This window comes from Idiotropiscis lumnitzeri, chromosome 10, assembly GCF_059441095.1.
Source record: "Idiotropiscis lumnitzeri isolate Australia: NSW breed Sydney's pygmy pipehorse chromosome 10, RoL_Ilum_1.0, whole genome shotgun sequence".
Taxonomy (NCBI): domain Eukaryota; kingdom Metazoa; phylum Chordata; class Actinopteri; order Syngnathiformes; family Syngnathidae; genus Idiotropiscis; species Idiotropiscis lumnitzeri.
In genome coordinates, this window is record NC_142400.1 from 16,665,311 (window position 1) to 16,683,804 (window position 18,494).

The 18,494-nt window shown below is 40.3% G+C and overlaps 1 protein-coding gene across 6 annotated transcripts in view; it reads right to left on the reverse strand.

The window, feature by feature from the left end:
• oxr1a (oxidation resistance 1a) overlaps positions 1 to 18,494 on the reverse strand; it is a 152,478-nt gene that overhangs the window by 76,046 nt on the left and 57,938 nt on the right. Inside the window, exon 1 of one of the 6 annotated variants that reach the window (XM_088306089.1) lies at positions 933 to 1,212. The exons of the other annotated variants lie outside the window; for them this stretch is intronic. Coding sequence (XP_088162215.1) covers positions 933 to 1,098 — 166 coding nt within the window. The 5' untranslated portion in view covers positions 1,099 to 1,212. Of the gene's footprint in view, positions 1 to 932; positions 1,213 to 18,494 lie in introns of those variants that run through there. 6 annotated transcript variants of the gene reach the window in all.

Sequence of the window (18,494 nt, forward strand, 5' to 3'; positions counted from 1 at the left end):
CAGGCTGGTCAAACGTTTTGTGGATGGGCCACATCGTAGTTCTGGTCACCCACAGAGGGCCGTTATGACTGAGAACTCATAAAATTGTATGATCACGTTACGTTATCACATACATACAACATAATTGATGGAAAGCCAGTTTTGAAATCAGAAGCCAGTATATAATCGTTTGCACAAAAATTCTTCAATTCATTTTAAAAGGGGAGGTTTGGTAACAAATAAATGGCAATACTTCATATCTCAATGTTGTTAAAAGTCAAGAAAATGTGACAGAAAGAGGAAGTTGACGCATGATTTGCCCTTCACGGGCCACATAAAATGAGGTCACGGGCCAGATCTGGCCCCGAGGTCTTGGGTTTGACACCTGAGCTGTAGTGTATTCATTTACGTTTTATTTAATTTATTTACGTTTTATCCAACATTCCAACTTCACTGGAATTGTGTTTTGTAGTTAGTGGTCAACAATCTCTATAAATATAGTTGTATTGAATTGCGTTGCAATGACGTAACATGTCAGCTGTGTAAACGTCTTTCAAGAGACGTCACCTTTAACGTGGGAAAAACGGTGTGTAGTCCGATTTAAATGTCCACGTGTATCCAGCGAGTGCAACTAAGACATTGTGTAAAGGACTTCCTTTAAAAACGTTAGTGGAAGCAACTGTCAACAAGTTGTTATCTTGTCACCACGCACGTTATTTGAAGCACAGAATAGCTCCGAATAATAATTATGCTAACAGGCAAGCTTTAATAAAACTTAGTTATGCTCAGATATAAAGAATGGGTGAAGCAACACTAATTTACAAGATAAAAGGAGCTTTTCCAAAAGTGCGTCGGCATAGAGCACACTTTGACGGGCTAGCTTAGCGAAAGTAGTGTGCACTGCACTTCTCGAAGCTTCTTAAAAAAATACAAAAGCGTAGCGGCTCACCAACCTGTTTTGGAGTGAACGGTGCTGTAATCTAGAACTGTCGCGGAAAGGTGCGGGTCATAAACCACGTCGCCCTCCTGGCCGAATCCAGACCAGAGTCTTTGGGTAATCACGTCCCGAACAGCCCTCGCGCCGCTGCCCGTCATCGAGAGTATGTAACGGTAGTCCATAACTACGACTAAAGTTCACTAAGAACGACTTGGAATTGTTGCAAACGCCGCCGTCATCCACCGTTTGGAAGAGAGCCCCACTGGTGCTGTCAAAGGTTTCAGACAGTCCACACATTCCTAAACAGGAACTACACGCGTCAACACTCGCGCGCACACACGCACGCACACACACGCGCGCGCGTACACACACATTCATTGTTGCTGTCCCGAGTGGAGTCCAGCTGTGTTGCGCAGTTCATAAAGCGTACAAAGCATTCACGACAACGATATTATGCATATTTCTAGAAAATACCGTCAGTCGGTGCTGTTGTTGTTGTTGCCATAAACTTAAAAAAAACCGTTTCATTTGCCGCACACAAATTACAACATATTCTGCAAAATTCTCTCAAAATAATAGCACTCGAAAGCTGGTAAATAACTATCGGATTCCGACCGTCAGAATTTCTCGCCGCGTTTATAGTCGCTCGAGGTACAATCCGGGACCTAGGCAAGGCAATCTCCTTAATATTATGACCAGGAGTCCTGTTGCGCGGAATAACTTAGATAGACCTATTTTACTGAAACTCGGTTTTTTAAATATTAGATCGCTTTCATCGAAAGCCTTGTTAGTTAATGACCTTATTAGAGACCATAATCTTAACATGATTGGTCTTTGCGAGACCTGGTTAAAACCAAATCAGTTTTTACCGCTAAATGAGGCTTCGCCTCCAAACTTCGTGAGCTCGCATGTTGCGCGCCCTCAAAAGAAAGGCGGGGGTGTAGCCCTCATTTCCGAATCTAACCTAAAACTTAGTCCTCGTTTTAGCAATTCCTTTAAAACATTTGAAGTTCTCATTATGCGATCCTCAGCCGAGCTGCCGTTTTATCTTGCCGTTCTTTATCGTCCACCTGGCTCTTACTCCGGCTTTTTAGATGAATTTTCTGAATTCGTAGCTGATTTAGTAACTCATGCGGATAATATACTTATCATGGGCGACTTCAACATTCATATGAATCTCCCGTCGGAACCACTTACGGTAGCGTTTCGGACAATCATTGATATGTTTGGTTTCACGCAAATAATAAATGAAGCAACGCATATAAATGGCAATACGCTAGATTTGGTATTAACCCGAGGCTTAGCATCTTCAAAAATAATTGTATTACCATATACCAGTGCTATATCTGACCATTACTTTATCAAATTTGAAGTCTTGGCTCACTGTCATCGTTCTGACCATAATCAAAATTATAGCAGCCGTAACATTAGCTCCTCAACCATCGTTGCGCTCTCTGAGCTACTCCCTTTAGCAACTGCTTCGTTTCCTAATTATATTGGTACGATTGATGATCTCACAAACAACTTTAATGTCGCTTTGTTAAATGCGCTTGACTCCGTCGCGCCTTTAAAAACTAAAACTCGTCCAAAGAGGCTTACTCCGTGGTTTACAGAGGAAACGCGCGTACTGAAACGATCTTGTAGGAAGCTTGAGCGCAAATGGCGTGCGACCAAACTTGAGGTCTTCCGTCAGGCATGGTGCGATAGTTTACTAATATACAAAGAAGCGCTTAATTTAGCCAAAACTAATTATTATTCTAGATTAATTGTCTTACATAAAAACAATCCTAAATATTTATTTGATACCGTAGCAATGCTAACGCAACAGCGACCAACCTCGGATAGCTCTTCCTATTCAGCTCACGATTTTATGCAATTTTTTACTCAGAAGATAGAATGTATTCGTGATGAGATTAAAGACACTGTTCTTAAAATTCCGTCGAATTCCGCGACAAATTGTGTTAATAGGGACATTAGGGCTGATAACTGTCCGATAACCTTATGTCAATTTAAAAAAATATCTCTTGAGAGCCTAACAAAATTGGTTAGTGCGGCAAAACCGACAACTTGTGTGCTCGATCCGCTTCCTGGCAAACTAATTAAAGAACTGTTTACGACCCTAGGACCGTCTGTTTTAAATATAATTAATCTATCACTTACCACGGGTGTAGTACCAGCAGCTTTTAGGACCGCCGTTATCCGACCGTTACTTAAGCAACCAAACCTTGACCCAGAGAGTCTCATCAACTATAGGCCGGTTTCAAATCTTCCGTTTATTGCAAAAATTCTTGAAAAAGTCGTAGCGCAACAACTTAATGAATATATGACTGTTAATAATCAATTTGAACCTTTCCAATCGGGTTTTAGAGCCGACCACTCTACTGAGACGGCCCTTGCTAAAGTTACTAATGATCTTCTCATAGCTATGGACGCCGACACCTCATCAATATTACTCTTACTCGATCTTAGTGCCGCTTTTGATACCGTTGATCATAACATATTATTAAAACGCCTTGAAACGTGTGTTGGCATTTCAGGTTCAGCGCTTTCTTGGTTTAATTCGTATCTGTCGGAGAGGACGCACCGTGTAATTCATGGCAATACGACTTCGGATATTTGTAAGATCATATGTGGAGTTCCGCAGGGATCGGTACTTGGACCTCTATTGTTTAGCATCTATATGCTACCGCTTGGTGATATTATACGGAAATATAACATTAGTTTTCACTGTTACGCTGATGATACGCAATTATACATGCCGTTGGATATAACGAATCCCCGCGACTGCTATAAATTAGAGGCGTGCCTTGCCGAAATTAAACAATGGATGTCTTTCAATTTTTTGCGTCTTAACTCAGATAAAACCGAGATGCTCATCATTGGACCAGCGCGTCATCGGTACCTTTTCAAAGACACCACTCTGAATATCGATAAATGTAATATTATCCAAAAGGATTCAACAAAAAATCTCGGTGTTATATTTGACGCAACTATGTCTTTTCAAATGCACATTAAAAATATTACTCGAACTGCGTTTTTTCATCTGCGTAACATTGCTAAAATTCGCCCAATTCTATCAACGTGTGACGCGGAAATCTTAATCCATGCGTTTGTTACATCTCGCCTCGACTATTGTAACGCTTTGCTCTCGGGTCTCCCCATGTCGAGTATTAAAAGTCTGCAGTTAGTTCAAAATGCAGCAGCTAGACTCTTAACTAAGACGAGAAAGTTTGATCATATTACCCCGATATTAGCCAATTTGCATTGGCTTCCGGTCCACTTGAGATGTGATTTTAAAGTTCTGCTACTTACTTTTAAAATATTGCACGGCTTAGCACCTTCTTATCTCGTTGACCTCGTGGTACCATATGTTCCGTCCCGAAACCTTCGCTCACAAAATGCTGGTCTTTTAGTGATCCCGCGAGCCAAAAAGAAGTCCGCAGGTTCTAGAGCGTTCTCTATTCGGGCACCAATGCTTTGGAATGCACTTCCCTCAGATATTAGAGGCGCCACCTCAGTAGAAATGTTCAAAACACTATTAAAGACGCATTTATACTCTTGTGCATTTAGCTGAAATATTTGTTGGCCTGTTTACTGCCGCTTTTTTTTTTTTTTTTTTTTTTTTTTTTTTTTTTTTTTTTTTTTTTTTCTTTTCTTTTGTTTTCTTTTCTGCCCCCTTTTCCCCCGGCTGGGGGATTAGGTGACGGTGACCCACTAGGAAGTTTAAGGCATTGACCAACTGGGCATGCACCTGTTCCAGTGATGTCGTCTTCCTGCAGCGCGACATTTGATCAATTTATTTATATACTTTAGCATCTAATTTAATTATTTGTTGGCCTGTTTACTGCCGCTTCTTCTCTTTTCTGCCCCCTCCTTCCCCTGCTTGGGAATTAGGTGATGGGGACATGCTTTGAAGATTACGGCACTGACGAACCGGGAAGGGACCTGCTCTGCCGAAGTCGTCTTCATGCAGCGCCTTTTCTGATTTCCTTATAGTTCAGCACTTCATTGAACTACTTGTTGGCCTGTTTGCTATTTCTGTTCTTTCTTTTCTGTTCCCAATTCCCCGAATTAGGTGATGGCGATTCACTTGGAAGTGGCTGTACTGAATTTACACCAACTGACCGGTACAAGATCGAAGGCTCATCTTCGGATATGCTGCCATGGATATTACGGCCCTGGATGAGGACCCACTCCACTGAAGTCATCTTCCTGCAGCACTTCATTCAATTGACTCTTATATTATCTCATCTATCATTGCATAGCATCATTGTATGTGTCAAATGTTGCCCAGTTGGCATCCATTGCAGCCTGGTCATCCTGGAAGGGGGATTCCCCCATCTGTGGTCCCTTCTCAAGGTTTCTCACTTTTCCCCTAATGAGGTTTTGTGAGTTTTTCCTTGCCCTCCTGGGGGTTAAGATCGGGGATGTCGATTGTGGCTATGTAAAGCCCTTTGAGACTGTCTGTGATTAAGGGCTATACAAATAAAATTGACTTGACTTGACTTGACAAAAATAATAAACCCATGTTAAGAGTTTTCTTTGCTTGTAGTTATTATCAGTCATTTAAAAAACAATCTACATCAAATTCTGCAAACTAAGAAAAACGAACAAGATTTTTCCACTAAATAATAGTCCAGATGTTGTTCCTGTCGGGAGTGAACAAAAAATGACGGTAATGCAATACCTTTAGTCTTTTGTATAGTATTTTTTTTTTGCACAAAATTATTCATTCATGTCATCAAAGATAAGAGATAGCTAACAATTGAAAAAGTAAGAGTTGAGTCAGGAACAAGTTCAATACTTAATTTGCCCCATCTGCTGGATACAGTGGGAAGTGAAGGCCTTATTGACCTAAATTTTTCAACGTGTTTCACAACCTGAGGAATGAAAAAGATATGACTCAATAGTCGAATCATTTTATAATAGTGCACCTGTGTATGTGTAATATTTAACACTAAATAGTACTTTACAATCAATAATTTTCACAGCTCCAAAAAGTGGTGGCTATTGTGTTGTAATAAAACCCAAACAAACCAACAACAGGGTAGAACACTAAATTATGTGCACTGATAATGGCTTTAATCAATCTGTAGTAACAGCTTCAATTTCATAGATTTCGTTATGAATGTTACCACAACCACCCATCCAGGGGAAAAAAACTGATGATTTTCTTAACTCTTTTAAGTCATCGGCATTTTTATATTAAAAACTTTTGTAATAACACAATTCAACTAAAGATTTCACATATGTATTTTAATCAGAACAAGGTTAATTGATTACATGTCTCTGTCACCCAGTATGATTAAACCCAGGAAGTTTGCTCACAGGTTAGTGTCATCTAAAAAATACTTCTTAACTTTTACGGTCAATCAGGTTGCATATAGCACAATATAATATTGCCTTCTGCCAAAGGTTTCCTCTAACATCAACAAAAAGCTCTTACGATTGTGAGAGACTATCTAAACGTCACAAATCAATTCAAGGTCCATGGGATATCCAGGAAAGTTGAAACACACACACCTACACACTCACACAACATAGACTACACACATGTCAATACATCAATGCAGCTAAAAGCCTTGAGCACCAATATCAAGGCATCATCTCTTAGAGGAGAGTGCTGCGCATGAATGATTGAACCACATCGTGCAGCACGACTATTTATATCGTACTTTTTGGGGGGCATATTTAACTTACGACACCCATTTATCCTGTTTAATAAAAAACAACATTGAAAACTGAGTAATTCTTATCCTCCACGGACAAATCAAGCAACATACACAATATTAACATGGATGGGCAATACTGACATTTGAACAACATTGTTGAGGATTGCAATGACTTCATCTGACCTTGTGCTTTCTCTCTGACCTTACACGGGGCACCGCTGGTACACTTGGCACTGGGACAGTGTAATCTGATGGGTGTCACACTGGCCCAGCGCCACCCCACAGGACCTTGGAGCAGCGTGATATACTACGTTGCTGCCCAGCTGCCCAGAGTGCTCATCAAATCATCCATAACATCCACGAAGGGAGTTGGGCCTCCCCTTCCTTTTCAAATATACATGTTAGGTAGTGAAAAAGACTTGGAAAGCAATTTAAAATGGCATCTATTACAGGTGCTCCTCGGTTCATGAAAAATTTAATTTTGAATGGAACTTTGTCATAAACCGATGACCTGCTTTATTGGGTTATGATTCATTGAATTCAGGCAAATACATATTCATATGTATGAAGGAGTTGATAAAATGTCTGATAAAATGCACCGAAGTTGGAATGTTATGGGAAAACTTAACGAATTAACTACAGTGGTGTTGTTTTTGTGTTAAAATATTGCAACAATAAAGATGTCACTTTAATGAGTGAATTCCCACACAAATGTAAACACTAGTCGGTGATCACCGCTGTCTTCCACAAACTTGTCATACAGTATATCATTTAAAATGTGGTCATCAACGGGGTCATAGGCACACAATTTTTATGAATAAGGCCGGAGGGTCGAGGCCGGAACCGTACCGAGATCACGGCCGGAGGGTGGGGATCTGGCTGTCAAAAGGGGTCAAGTGCCCAGCTCTGATCATTAATTATTACTTGTGATATTGGCTGCCAGGATGGCCGAGTGGTCTAAGGTGCCGCGTTCAGGACCCAGTCTCCCCAGGAGGCCTGGGTTCGAATCTCGAATTTCCGCATTGTGGGACTAATAAAGGGAATATTAAATAGTTTGGTTTTTTTTTTGTTTAGTTTTTTTACTTGCAATAAAGCCTCTTGTAGTATTATAATGCATCTGTTTTTAGTGTGCCATTTACAGTGTGAAAGATCTACAGCAGAAATTATTTTTAATGACTTGAAAGTGTTGAGAGCCTGTTGTACAAATATCCGCTTTGAACTCCCCAAAGTGTCACAGCTGCCAGCAAAAGCTTTGAGAGGGTCTTGTTTGGGACGCTTTGTCATCAACTAGGAGTGCAGCACCGGGGAATGTGTGTTAATCTCAGCAGTTCCCCATTGAGAGCGAGGTGGGCTGCATCTTTAGCCCGAGAAAAGGAAAATTTATATTACAGAGCAACAAACGTAGCCACCACCAGAGATTTCATTTTCTACTGGTAGTAGACAAACTGCCTAAAGAGCATAAATGTAAATTCCAAGATGGAAACTTTCATTGTCATATGTGAGGAAAAGAGATGATTTGAGGTCACTTTTACAGAAGTGAGAGATCTCACGTGACATTCCTTTTTTTTTTTTTTTAATGGAGACGTTTCGGTAGTACAGGAAGCAGGCTACGGCTTCCATACAATGGTAGCAATCACAGGCGTTTAACAGCCCTTGTCAGAGGCTCGTGGACAACCTTCAGGGAAGTCAAGCTTCATTTCAAAAGCTGTCAGTGCTACAGCAGCTGAGCATGTTTTTCTGCTTTAACAGCCGGACACAAATATTCATGAATGAATAAAATAATCAAATGTCGTGTGCTGCTAGTGATTCACCACATCATCTACGGGAATAATTATTCAACACTGGTTATATAAGTGTAACTGGTGTCACTAAAATGACAGCCGGAAATATTGGTTAATTTTTCCAATTTTGCATGATGATATCCAAATATCAGGAGAACAATTTTGCACGCCAACATTCTGCATCTAATCTGACAAGTGGAACTGAAAAGGAAAAAAAATGACACTGTACTCAATTCTAAATGTTCTACCAAATGCAGGGCAAAGCATCTATGCGAATATTTGTAATTTTTTTTTTCTTTTCCCAAAGTGTACCTCCAGTGGCCCATTTGGAGAAATTGATGGGGAAATCGAGCATTATTGTAGAGTATGATAAATATCTGACAATACAATTTGTGGGTCTAGTCTTATATTTTTCAAAAAAATCCCCCTGGTTAATTTTAATGCACGGCGTCTTGTTAAAAACGCATGTGACGTCAAGTCGTTGACGGGCCGTCCCTTGCTCGCACTAGTTACTACTGAGTGATCCACAGTCAGTGAATTGAATTAATTTTATTTTTTTCCGACCTAAATCAGTCATAGTAGAAAATGTCAGTGAACGTCATAAGGCGACAACCTTCAAAGTACACAAAGGTAAATGCCTCTCATTCAACCATTTACACACACAAATAGATTTGGGAAAGAGGATGTGTTCTACAATGAAGACAAAGATGGAGCTATATTGAAATATATTGTTCTTATTCACCCCATTCAAAAGAGGGCCGGTGCAGTGCATGCCCCTCAAGAAAATTTTTACCAACAATATTCAGTATTTTATCCACAGGTATATACTGAAATTGTATTTTTGTAAAATGCACTGTATGTGTAACAGGGCCAGGGTGGGAATCAGTTTCAGCCTTGGAGCATCAGGGCTCAGGCCGGCTTACTTATGTCCGCGTTTTAATGACAAACCACAAATTTACATTCATATTTGATCAACTACGTAATTTCCAACTCAATATGCTGAAAAGACCATGATCAGTGTATTTAAACAAGTATGAGAACATAAATAGTTACTATTGGCAAAAGGACAAAAAGGGAGCAATTATAAGCAAGTATACATCCAAGTGATAAGGCTTTTTACACTTACCAAGGCGCATTTACCAAACGCTGATAAACGCTTCAAGATGAGTGCAGCTTACCAGTGTAACCGCTTCCTGTTGAAACTCTTATTTTGAATCCGATTCACACCACTTCTGGTGCACTACTTAACTGACTGATGCTAACTTGAAGACAGCAAGGGTAATCGCAGGAGACTATCCCATCATGATTTGTTGACATTACAGTTTACACGTGATTGTGTTCTGCCTGGTTAATGTGTTATTTTTGTACAGACAGGGTCGCGTGTTTTTGTTTGTGGTCAGGTATTCCATTTTTAATAGTTTTGGTATTAAATTATTGTGACTTGGTGACACCCTTAAAAACAAAGGTAGGCAGTCAGTTGTCAGTGCTTTATATAATATAATGGCCAAAGATTATGTTGGTGAAAATACATTTGCATAACAAGGAGATTCAAGTGTTATGGATAAACTATTTTTACTGGTATCGTAATATATTTGCCAGCTGGAGAAGCAGCCAGAATAGTCTATAATGCAGCCCGGTCCCGCGGGTAGTTGCCAGATCATGCAGATTAGCCAAACCAATCCTGATCTGTACTGTATAGAGTCAGTATTTTTGTGTATCAGCGGCGGGTGGCTGTGTTGTGCTTGCTTGAACCCGGAAATTGATTTTTCATCTGTGAGAAAAATTATGTGCATTTGATGGGCTATAATTTGAGCAAATAAAGACTCAGTGATCCTTCTGAGAAAGAAAAAGAAGTTCAACATTCACTACTGCTATATGCAAATAGGTGTGGAAACCATTTACTTGTTCTCATGTTAAGAAGCAATCGAGAACAAGAAAGTCATGGTTGACTAGTTGTGCCATCAGGTCTGACAATGTCCCGCTCCTGCAACAATTCAATCCACTGTTGTTGCCCACGTTTCCCTCTTAGGATTGGTCTGCAACGTCTGGAGGTGATCGATCACTGGTGGTGTTCGAGCAGGCCATCTTTCACCACCACTTCCACAGCCCCCGCTCACGGTCATTTATCCTCTGAGGTTGTCGGCGCTGTCTCAGGCCACCTCGACGAATGATGACCACTGTCTTTGGACGAAGAACACATCCATACGCAGACTCCCTTCATCCCAACTTCAATCTTATTTGACTACAAAGCAAATATGGTGTTCAGGAATAAAAGTGAAAATGCATACAGAACCAATTTCATTACAAGTACAATACAGGAATAGCAACAGTATAATTATACTGTTGGCCAATGTACTGTAAGTGAGAGGTAGGTGAGGATAGACACGTTAGCCATAGGCGATAGCTCTTGTCATATGGGCGTTTTATTGAAATAATAAAACACAGCCTTCCACTCAAGGCTTGACGATAACACTGAGAGAGAGAGTAGCCATGTGACCGAGGAAAAGTCTCAAAACAAATGCGCCATTATGTCAGTGCCCATTTGTTATCTGCATTGAACTCTTGGGAGATAGTTAATTGTTGTTGTTTTTTTTAGACCAGACATTGTCATATATTTCATCACTAGACTAAAAAGCCTCCCATGAATCAGGAAGCTAGAAGAGGAGCACGAAAGTACCATGTCTGCACAACATAAGCCTCTTCACCCTGCATTTTCCCCAAAGGCAATCCAATCCAAGAGCACTGTGGGATCAGAGGAAATTATAGCCAAACAGACAGGTGCCAAGAGGTTCTGCACTCTCTTTGTCTGTTGTAAAACTGTCCTCACTCTGGACACTCCGCATCCATCACCTGATATCGTCAGCTCCACAAGTACACTAAATTGGATAATGAATTCCCCCCCACCCCGGAGGTGCTGTAAATGGATAATTTGTTGGTTAAATTATTAGTTGGGGACATATTGCATCATCCAAGGTGTTATCCGGTAATGCACCTAAAAGGGACAATCCTTTCAAGGGTGTGCAGGTTGGGCCGATCATCAAGAATTATAATTCCAATAAAAGTAAATGGACAATTTTGAAAGGGGCGGATCAAACCGCAAATCAATAAACAAATTTCGAAAGTAGTCTTAAAATAAAAAATACTACAGTGTATTATAACAAGAGTGAGCAGCTGTGATGATCGGAGAGCCGAATGGGAGGTTTTTAAAATTATTATGGCACTATTTTTTTATGACTTTTAAGGTAAAATTGAGTGCATTCAATGGCACGTAGAAATAAAAACGTATTAAAAGTATTCTTCCCGAGAGCCATTTCCATGCTGAACTCTCACGCACAACTACCCTTATCTTGCAGAACAACGACATGTTTTTATTTATCCAATTTCGTATTTATTTTCTATTTAATCATTTCATCTTTAATTCATCTATTTTATATATATATATATATATATATATATATATATATATATATATATGTATATAATTAAATTATTGTTTTATTGCACTGGAGCGGGGAGATCGCTAATCTCGTTGCATACTGAGTACAATGACAATTATAGGGCATTCTGATTCTGATTCTGATATCAGTATACTTGCTAGCATTTAATAGCATAATCATTTGAGAGTGATTAGAATAAAGGGATGTAATCGACATTTTATTAAAATGTTATTGGATACTCTTATTGTTTAATTAAACTCATTAACAGAAGACAGTTTATACTTAACCAGGAACTCAAAGGACATTTTTGTTTCCTTTAATTACATCATTGTAGAGACCTTACGCAATAATCCTTGCAAAAAAAATAATGCTTTACTTAGCAGTCCTAATAAAAAGAGAAATTTATCACAATCATCCGTGTTCAGTACATTGCAAGGGGTCATACAGTAGATGGTCAGAAGCTGTCATCACATGCATCGGCCAATTAAACGTGGCATTATGGAGCCCACGGCGTGCACACAGCCCGCCATCTCCATGTCTGCCTGATATACAAGTCCCCAAATACAAACTGTCAAGAACTTGAGGGCAGCAGTTATGACCTTACATTCAGTATACATCAGTGTTGCGTATTGTTTGTGCAGCCAATGCAATAAATGCGGCACATTTGAAAGCAACAACTGAAAAAAAAAAAAAAATCAGATCTTTCCAATGTGAAATGCGTGGGTTGTTCATTAACGGCTGTTTTATTTCCACACGGCTGTACATCTATTCAGCTTGGTGTTCACCGATTCGAACAAGAGGGAATCATTCAAATCTGATGAATGTTTCTTTCGCCATTACGCTTCTTTGTCACAGTTTTCCAGAGCTTCGCCATCCAGTGAATGTCCAAAGCAATGACCCGTATGAGAAGACAGCGTAGCGCTCTGGCCGGCTAAATCCAGTCCTCCAGCTACTCTTCCTCTTGGATAAACCAGTGCATAGCAAATGTGGCCCTGAAGCATGTGCATTACACATCTTTGGACATTCTAATAAACGGGGCCTAGAAGAGAATGTGGAACGAGCAAAACAAGGCACAAGGTGCTCGTGAATGATTCATAAGTGTGGTCTGTTTGTCACTTAAATCGCTGAAAATATTTGTTTAACAGACATAGCGGCACAAAAAAAAAAGCATTTCCTTCAAGGGCACTGTTCTTTTCATAATCTCTTTCTAATGATATAATGTTATCTCATTGAAGGAATGTATGTTTCAACAACTTTATTTTTATTATTATTTCCTCAGCGTCCAGAAGCATTTGCAGTATTAACTCAACCGGTAGGAGGTGTTTGTTTGAAGAAGTTACGTACTTTATATGGAAGGAGGCCTTTAACTGTAAATTATTGTAAAAGAGCTATGATACCGCATTACAAGACAAAGTAATTTACAATTTATATACATTTGTGTACTTTCTTTATTTATTTGTTCCTAACAATAAGGCCCCGCAGTTAGAAATGGAACTAGACAGGTAAGATCTTGGCAAAGTTATGATGCAACTGTTTGAGTCGTTCGATAAGCAGCAAGCTACTATACTGTACTTTTTAGCTTGATAAAATAACCACAATGTCCATTTGTATCTAACTTTAAAACAGTTGTCTACACATGAGCCTTAACTGCTGGCAGAAAGAGCCAGAAGAACCCATAAATTCATGAGAAAAAGGGAAACAAATATGAACGGTGATATGAAGTGGCAGATCTTGTTTTCTTTGCGCTGCAAAATGAATCAATACAAGGGTTGGACCTGGCGTTTGATTGTGGAAAACTGCTTACTCTTCATTTGAGGTGTATGTAATCAATCCTAGGTAGAGGATAGCAGGAGCCTTTTTCAAACTAAGTGGGGAAACGGTGAGATTACTAGCTCTGTGGCATTTATAAATTGAACCCATCAAGAAAAGGGCCACCAAGAGACCCCCCCACACACATAATTATACCAGCAGGCCAATATTCTGTGTACAAATCTTTCTTTTACTCTAGCACTGCAGTGAATTCTGCAGCAGGCTTCTTTCCTACCATTTTTTTTCACAAAAGGAGAATTAATTTAGCTGGGGAAATAGCTACAAAACTTGGAGTGGGTACTTGAAGGGATTTAGACCAACACTATGTATGATGTTTCTTTCGTTGCGGATAAAAATCAGCATTTAACCTTGGAACAGGTAAATGTGAAGCATTCTTACATGTTGGCTTATATCATCCCCCTTTGAAAGCATGAAGGTTACAAGAGCTGCTTAAAAGCCCAGAATTGATTTAAGGGCTATATGGATCATCTCTGGGGACATTTACAAACGACAAATGCCAGGCAAATATCGAAAGGACATGTGTGGCAGAGCTCACATCATAAAGATGGTCATGGAGGTCTGTGGAGAAGAGTTGCTTTTTATTCCATGTGTGTGCCTGTCTGTCTGGCAAGCACAAATCTTGACCTTGCTGCTGACGCAACTGGTGCATTTTAATAATGAGAGTAAATACCCATTCGAACAGTCTGTTACAGTACCAAACCTCGTACGTAAGCCGCACAGTTGATTCAATATTGTTTGTTTTGGCTTCTCCGAGGCGGAAACAGGACCAGCCAAAATTGTTGACTTGGATCAGATAACAGCATCAAAGATGCTGAGAGAATTATAACGGAATGGAAAACATACAGTAGACAACAGAGGTGATATTTTCTGCCTGTAACCTAATATGAGTTACTGCAATCTGGGAAGGACTTAAAGGGGAAGTCAACTCAACAATTTTATATTCTATGCAGGCCCACTAGCCCAAAGATGGTGGAATAAATGTTTAGCGGCAATATCCACCCGCTTGTAGCCATCTCAGGAGGCGGCCATTTTGTTAATTCTGTCGATTGAAAATGACATCACAGTTGCTCAGGGCTCAGCTTACAAACAATCATGGCTTACCTGTTTTCTGAAGCTGAAAGGTAACGACCAATCAAAGCTGAGGAATGATTGGTCGTTATCTGAGCCCTGAGCAACTGTTATGTCATTTTCGGGTGACAGAAGTGACAAAATGGCCACCATCTGAGATGGCTAAAAACGGGTGGATTTTACTGCTTAACTCATATTCCACAAACGCAATATTAATCAGAAAGCCATGTTTAGACAAGCAAAGGCGCATAGAATATTTTATTGCAAAGAATTTTTAGGGGTTGACTTATTTACGCGTACAGTTCACTGGAAAATGTTTTCAAGTGGGCCACGTTCACGTTCCTATGGAGTATATGATTACTCTCCAGGTCCCAACATTCGGTACATACAGTGCCAATAAATGACGGTTCGAGCTTAAGAACAGCAGAAAACTAAGTAGTTTGTGCAATCGCGCACATGCTCAGTTGACAATGTGAGCAGATTTTCAATTTCACATTTTATGTGTAGGGCTTACAGATGCTTTCAAACAAATATTTATTTCAATGGAAACATTTCAAGGTTACAAACTGCACCCAACAAGGCACAAGAGGGCATGCTCAACCACAACTTTACTTGTTTTTCATCTAATTGCATGAGTGTAGATTTGCAATAAATGATGGTGCGTTTGGACTTCAAAATCGGGTCATGTCGCTGCTGTCGAATTGGAATGCCTTCATGAATCGAGGGTAATCTGTTCTGAAATATGCAAATTAGCTTTTGGCTATATTACAGACAATGTGCAACCGCGTACTCCTTCACTAGCTGCTTGAAAGAGTCAAGTACAGTGAACATGGAATATCTTTTAGAAACACAAAAATAAGAGGGAAAAATGGGAAGCAAGGAGAAATACAGGAGACAAAGAATAGAGTGAAGACCAAAAAGAGAAAGTTGCAGGGTTGGAAGAAACCTAAGTAGGAGGGGATAAGAGAAAAGGCCCTTCATTGGATCACGTTGTGAAGCTAAGCTGTCTTGTGGGGCTACGTGACCAGCCTGTAGCACCAAGGCGAGAGAGCTCAGGCTTATCTCTGTGCACACAAGCAGTTCTGCTGGCAAAAAGCACTGTGGCATGGCTGAGGCTGCTGCTAACAGACAAGTGCAGATAGCTCTCACTCCACTCCTCCCTTGTGCTCATTCAGTCAATGAGGAGAAGCACGCCGATCGACCGCATACTGTAGAGACAAATCAAACTTAAGAAGGATTTCGAGAGAGCGGCCGGCTGCAATGTCATCTACGTTTGCATCCCACATGGTGATTAATAACGGATTTGATTGCTTTCATTTTCAATGCAGTTTCAGTATCAGATTTGATGGTGAGTGTCTTCAAGTTGTCGGCCGCAGTGATCCTATTCTGCACCGAGAATATTATATTTGGTGTATTTCTAGTTCAGTCTGGCCACATTTGGATACGTGTAGATGCATTCTAATACAAAGATTCCTCAAACCATCACCATACGAAAAAAAAACTTTACTAACTGTACAGGCCATATTTTTTGCAACATTATTGATTGCCGTGCATCTACATTCTACAACTTAAAGTTAAGCATTCTGTTTCGAACTATATATTTCATCTTTAAATACAGTATGTCTCCTTACTTTACAGTATCTTCCGTTGTATATTTTTTCTTTAACCAGGTAAGGCAATTGAGAACAGTTTCTCATTCACAATGCCGACTTGGAGGCAAATTGGGGTTTCAGTGTCTTGCACACGGGCATTTTGACAGCCAAAACACAGCCGGGATTCAAACTGGCGGCCTTTCTGTCGCCTTCTTTTTTGCGTACAACTCTTTGCTAGATGAACCCTTCCACAAGAAAATGTCACAAAAAATCCAAAGGACAAAGCAAAATACACGCAGAGTAAAGAAAATGAAGACATGTTGAAATGCTGGAATGAGGTCTAGTGACATCTGCTGATGGCGAGTGCGCTACATTTAGGACAAGCAGTTAAATGCCAAAAGTGTGCACAACATTTAAGGCCAATTTTTCCTGAAATTTTGGTCAAAGTCCGTATTATATAAGTCTAAAAGCATTTGACCTTTGATGTACCCATATATGCAAGCTGCTGTTTATGTACAATGGTGTCAATGTGACATGCATATAATTGGCACCTCTGGCTACTATTTTGATATGTAAACACAAGACAAGAGCCACCTGAGACACAAACAACCCATGCATGATGAAAAAAATGATGTCTTCCCTGTAGCGTTGGCTAAAACTGTCAAACACCCCACTGATTAGTTTCTCATGTGACATTGTGGTGGCGAACACTTTTCCTGCCGTGCGCTCACACTCAAACTAAACTACTATCGGAACTAAAGAGCCAACAGAATAGCGAATTAACATCTACCCTGACAACCCCAATGATGTATTGAAAAGCTGTTGATTTAATTCCGACCTCTGAGTCGCACGCATGAAAGTGCATATCAAGCACACTTTGATGGGAGCCTTCGGCAAGTTAGTATATTGCTCCCCCAGCACAGGACGCCTCCCCTCTTCGACCCTGCAGTGAAAATCCAATGAATAACTAACAGGGGAGTAATCAGTCTCACGGCTGCCATAGCACCACCGCTCCTGATGCGTAAGGGTAAGCCGTGCTTGTGTCTTTTTTATTAGCATTTGCTCTGTCAGGTGTTGTAGAGAAACTCTGCTGAGTATGCGTAGTCAGCCACTCATTACGTGAATCAGTTTAGCCTAATGCAAAACACTGGCCTTTTCAAAGGTCATTATGCAGGCAGATTTTTTTTAAGTTATTCATTAAAGATTGGCGTGTAACAGGTATTGGTATCGTGCCGATACTGTTCTTATTTCAAGGTATCGCATTCCAATGAAGGGCGCCCATACCATCTTAAGTCATTGAGGAATGTTAACATGTGAAATGCTGTAAATGAGATCCCTGATGGAGATCCCCGGAGCGGCAGTGACTGCAATTGCCGTAAATGAAGTTTTCTCTTTAATTTTTTTCTTAATGCGAATGTCCGAAGAGAAAGTCGTTTGAAGAGACATTTTTAATCTTTAGCTCTCGACTCAACATGAGACTGTTGCTGTTTTTCTGGTAGCTATTGTTTATGTGTTTTAATTTGTGTTCCAATTGCCCGCTAATTTATATTGCACCATATGGAAAGCACTGGAGCGTATCCCGGCATCTTCGGGCAGAAGGTGGGATACACCCTGAACTGGTTGCCAGCCAATTGCAGAGCACACATAGACGAACAACCAAACACACACACACTCACACACACTCAATTTGGAGTGTTCAGTGAACCTATTATGCACGTTTTTGGAATGTGAGAGGAAACCAAAGTACCTGGAGAAAAACCACGCAGGCACAGGGAGAACATGCAAACTCCACACAGGAAGGCCGGAGCCGGAATCAAACCCTGCACCTCTGAACTGTGAGGCCATCGTGCTATCCAATCATGCTAACCAGTCGTTTTTCGTGCCACTACTCGTAATCCCTAGTCTTACACGCTAGTGATGGTGGTGCACAACCATATTCAACTGTGAACCCTAAAAGTACAGTACTCCCATTTCAGATCGGCTTTTCCAAAATTATTACATCTGCAGGGACAACACAGGCATAACAGTAGAGCAAAGATTTATTTGCTTCTTCCTTTTAGACTGCAGTTGCTAAAGCTAGACAATGTCAAGTCCAATGTGTGCGTTCATACAGCACATGCGAGTTCCCAAATGAACATAAAGATAAATGCATGGTGACATCAGTGTGACAACAGTTGCTTTCAATACGAGTCCCACGT